This window comes from Penaeus chinensis, chromosome 9, assembly GCF_019202785.1.
Source record: "Penaeus chinensis breed Huanghai No. 1 chromosome 9, ASM1920278v2, whole genome shotgun sequence".
NCBI lineage: Eukaryota > Metazoa > Arthropoda > Malacostraca > Decapoda > Penaeidae > Penaeus > Penaeus chinensis.
Window position 1 is genome coordinate 23843735 of NC_061827.1, and position 5000 is coordinate 23848734.

Consider the following 5000-nt stretch of genomic DNA (forward strand, 5'->3'; position numbering starts at 1 on the left):
GGTGAAATTGAGCTTTTTAGGGTGTGTTACTGAAGTGCCTTTTCCGTGCCCTTTCTTTGTGTTTTATTTATTTATTCATTTACTCATAGCTTTATTTATTTTGTCTGTTGGGGGAGCCATGTCCGATTTTCTTTCTGTCCATATTCGGGTGTACAGAGGAAAGACGAGAGGAGGAGGATGTCCATTTTTGAGAAACTTAATGAAATATGTAAAACAGAAAAAGAAAAAAAGAAATTACCACACAGAGAAACACACGCGCACATGCACACACACACACACACACACACACAGACACACACACACACACACACACACACACACACACACACACACACACACACGCACACGCACACGCACACGCACCAGCACCAGCACCAGCACAAGCACAAGCACAAGCACACACACACACACACACGCACACGCACACGCACACGCACACGCACAAGCACACGCACACGCACAAGCACAAGCACAAGCACACGCACACGCACACGCACCAGCACCAGCACCAGCACAAGCACAAGCACACGCACACGCACCAGCACCAGCACCAGCACCAGCACCAGCACACGCACGCACACGCACACGCACACGCACACGCACACGCACAAGCACAAGCACAAGCACACGCACACGCACACGCACACGCACACGCACACGCACAAGCACAAGCACAAGCACAAGCACACGCACACGCACACGCACACACACACACACACACATACAAACAAACAAACAAAATCTAAACCATAAACGAAACTCCAAATAAGCGAAACGGAATGAATGGGAAACGAGCTTCACCAAAAAATGCGCGAAATCAATGAAGCAAATGAGGCTATCAATCCGCGAAACGAAACGTCGGCGAGCGAGCCAGCGAGTCACGTGGGAAGCGAAGCCGGAGTTTCAGGTTTGGGTGAAGGACCGACAGGCACTCGCGGGAGGGAGAGGGGTTGGGGTTGGGGGCTGGGGTGGAGGGGGTTGGGGGCTGGGGTTTGGGGCTGGGGTTGGGGGAACCGGGGTGAAGGGTTGGAGTTAGTGGTTGATGGTTGGGGGTTGAGGGGTCTGGGGTGAGGGATTGGGGCCTAGGTTGGGCTGGGGTTGATGGGGTTGGTGGTTGGGGCTGGGGGCTGGGGCTGAGGTTGGGGGGTCTGGGGTGAGAGATTGGGGCCTAGGTTGGGCTGGGGTTGATGGGGTTGAGTGTTGATGGGGTTGGGGCCTGGGGCTGAGGTTGGGGGTTGATCGGGTTGGTGGTTGGGGTTGGGGGCTGAAATTGAAGGGACTGGGGTGAGGGGCTGAGGGCTGAGGCTGGCGTCGGGGTTGGGAGCTGAGAAGAGAAAGGCACCATCGCATCGAAGTGTGACAAGCAGAGTTATGTTGTATCATTATTTCAAGATTGCCCTTTCCTCCCTCCTCCCCTTCCTCTCTTTCTCCTCTCCCTCCCTCCCTCCCCTACCCCCCTGCCACCCTCTCTTTCTCTTTCCCTTTCTCCTTCCTCCCTTTCTTTCCTTTCCCTCCCTTCCTCCTTCGTCCTCTTTCTTCCTCTCTCTCCTTCCCTCCTGCCCTTTCCCCACCTTGCCTCTCCTCCCATTTCTTCCCTCTCTCCCTTCCTCCCCTCGTCCCTCTTCTTCCTTTCCTTCCCAAGTTTTACCCATTTGTTATCTGTCACCTGCTCTGCACGCGACAGATGCGAGAGGCACAGCTGACACGGGGCGGAAAGTAACAGGTAAATAACTTTCTCCAGTGTTGTAAAAAAAGGGGGTTGGGGAAAAGTGTTTATAGAAAACATAGCTGGATAATATGTCTTATAAAGGACGGTTAGATAGGGAATTCTTTATAGATTTTTTATTTTGTTTTAGGGGGAAAAAGTGGTATGTATAAATACCTTCAGATCGATTCTAATCTTGTGTTGTTTTTTTTCTTTGTCGGCGTTTATTTATGAGTCGTGAAACCAGGGAAATACCTCACGAGTAACGAGGACCGATTTTCTGTGGGTCAAGGAAGTGGGTAAAAAAAGATATGAGGAAGAAGTGAGTGAGATGTGTGCGTTGAAGGGCGTGTTTGGCAGGCGAGTGAGAGGTACCAGGCTGTCGAAAGGTGAACGAGAATAATGGGGAAAGGCTGTGAGCGATGAGGGAGTTATGAGAATGTTGCGGGAAACACGTGGACAGGTAGGACGGCAGGTGGTCCTGGGGGCGAGGAACAGGCACTTGGGTGACGGAGGAACGGGAGTGGCACGCACGCGCAACAGGCAAACACACACACACACACACACACACACACACACACACACACACACACACACACACACACACACACACACACACACACACACACACATACACACACACACACATACACACACACACACACACACACACACACATACAAGCGCGCGCGCCACCTGGTGCCTCTTTCTGATGTTGTTTGGAGAGGAGGGGGATGAGGCAGGGATGTCTACAAACGCACTATCTATTTTACGAACAGATTGTCACCTTTAACATATCTTATCGTAAAGGTAATTTTTGTTTGAATCGTTATCGTCACGGAATCAAATGTTGCTTGATGTTTGGAAAAGGGGCGGAGTTAGGGGTGGGGTTCAGGGCGGGGTTAGGGGTAGGGGGTGGAGTTAGGGATGAAGACAGACAAACGGAATAAAGGCAAGTCTGGAATCATGATTTAAGGATGATAATTGCCTGTTTTGTATCGTCAAGAGGTACGAGAACTACAAACCTCTTGACTTGAGTGTACTTATGGAAATGTGTGAATGTCTTGTGTGTGTGTGTGTGTGTGTGTGTGTGTGTGTGTGTGTGTGTGTGTGTGTGTGTGTGTGTGTGTGTGTGTGTGTTCGCAACTATGCGTGTGTATGTGCATGTGGTGTGACTTTGTACGTATGTGTGTGTACTTTTACATGTGTGGATGTGTATGTTTATGTATCAATGTGTTTTCCTACATCTATGTGAAAGAGTATACATTCATATACGTATGCACGTCTGTTTGTATATCTATACGTATGTATGTATGTGTTTATGATGTATAATACCGAAGCTCACTCCCTGAACTAGTCCATGTATCAGAAGGAAAGGATAAGCATGCATCACTTACTGCATTGTGCTGTTGACGTGTGAGATAAGACAAGTTATGGATGTGCTGTAGGAAGATTCCCTGGGGGGGGGGGGGGGGCATGAGAGCAGGGCAGGGAAGGGGGGGGGGGGAGATGAGGAGTGAGGGGGGGGTGAGGGGGTGGAGCGGGGGGTTGTAAGAGGGGTTTAAGGCGGGGAGGGGGGGGGTTAAATATAAGACCCTGTTGTTTGATATCTTTGTTCGTGTTTGATTTTCTCTTTAATCACTCTCCTGTCTCGTTTATCATTGTTAGCGGGTTCGTGTTTATTTATTTATTCATTCATTTACTTATTCATTTTGTTACTCAGCGGCGGAGGAGCTGAATTTATCGCAAACGAATAGAAGGTCAGGAGTTCCAGGGTGTCTAGACCGTAACACGCACACGCTCAGGATGTGGCCCTCAGTGGCACTCGCCTCGATCTGGCCCTCACACCTGTTACTCCTCTCCCTCCCCCTCCCCCCTCACCCCGTCCTCCCCACCCCCGTCCCCTCTTATTGCTCTCCTCCTTCGTTTCCTCGTTCGCTTGGTCTTCTTCTTCCTTTGATTCCTTCCTTTTTTTCTTTCTCCTTCTCTCATTTTTTCTTCTCTTTCTCCTCCTCCTGCTCCTCCTCCTCCTCCTCCTCCTCCTCCTCCTCCTCGTCCTCCTCCTCCTCCTCCTCCTCCTCCTCCTCCTCCTCCTCCTCCTCCTCCTCCTCCTCCTCCTCCTCCTCCTCCTCCTCCTCCTCCTCCTCTTCCTCCTCCTCCTCCTCCTCCTCCTCCTCCCCCTCCTCCCCCTCCTCCTCCTCGTCCTCCTCCTCCTCCTCCTCCTCCTCCTCCTCCTCCTCCTCCTCCTCCTCCTCCTCCTCCTCCTCCTCCTTTTCATCTACTTCTTCTTCTTCTTGGTATCTACTTGCTTCTCTCCCTCCTTCCCCTCCTCCTCCTCCTCCTCCTCCTCCTCCTCCTCCTCCCTCCTCCTCCTCCCTCCTCCTCCTCCTCCTCCTCCTCCTCCTCCTCCTCCTCCTCCTCCTCCTCCTCCTCCTCCTCCTCCTCCTCCTCCTCCTCCTCCTCCTCCCGCCCACCAGTACCTTCTCACACCCTCCACCAGCTCATATTACCTATACCCATTTCCCGTTATTTCCTCTGAAAGTTTCGCCCAAATCTCTCGCTCTATCACCTGTCCAGCATGTACACCCCCTCGAGCGCCTTTACTTGATGTATGAGAAGAGAGAAACGTTTCAGATTCTGATTTTGCGGCGTGATATTACGATATAATGTTATGGTCGTATACCATATTGAATGTATTGTAGCTGGTCCACGCCTGTGCTGTTAGTCAGGTTGGTAAATAAAGAACTAAATTGAACTTAGCTGAACACTTATCTCCTCCCCCCCTTCCTCCTCTTCCTACTCCTCCTCTTTCTCCTCCTCCTCCTTCTCTTCCTCAACTCCTCCTGTTCCTGCCCCTGCTGCCGCTCCTCCTCCTCCTCCTCCTCTGTCTCCTCTTCAACTCCTCTATTTCCTACTGTTCCCTCTCATCTTCCTCGACCCTTATCCTCTGCCCCCTCCCCTGCCTCCTACATCCCTTTCCCTCTCCTCTTCTTCCTTCCAGTCGCCCAACTCTCCCCCACTCCTCTTTTCCGCCTCTCAATCCTCTTTTTCCCGCCTTTCCCTACTTTTCCTTCCCCTATCCTCCCCCCTCTTCCCTCCCTCCCTTTTCTCCTCCCTCTTTTCCGTCTCTCCCTTTTCTACTCCCCCTCCCCCCCTCTCCCCTTTCTACATTCCCTCAATCACACACTTCTCCCACATGGTTCATTGCGTTACCCGCTGTGTTACGTTGTGTTACGTTGTGGTGGGAGGCGTTTCCTTTGAGATGGCGTGCATTTTGTGTTGTTTCCTGATACTG

The 5000-nt window shown here is 51.6% G+C and overlaps 1 protein-coding gene across 1 annotated transcript in view; it reads right to left on the reverse strand.

Annotated features, from left to right (window-relative positions):
• Positions 1–1082: 1082 nt before the first annotated feature.
• Positions 1083–5000, reverse strand: part of LOC125028720 (leucine-rich repeat extensin-like protein 5) — a 17311-nt gene continuing 13393 nt past the window's right edge. Inside the window, exon 5 of the mRNA XM_047618199.1 lies at positions 1083–1264. Coding sequence (XP_047474155.1) covers positions 1083–1264 — 182 coding nt within the window. The remainder of the gene's footprint in view (positions 1265–5000) is intronic.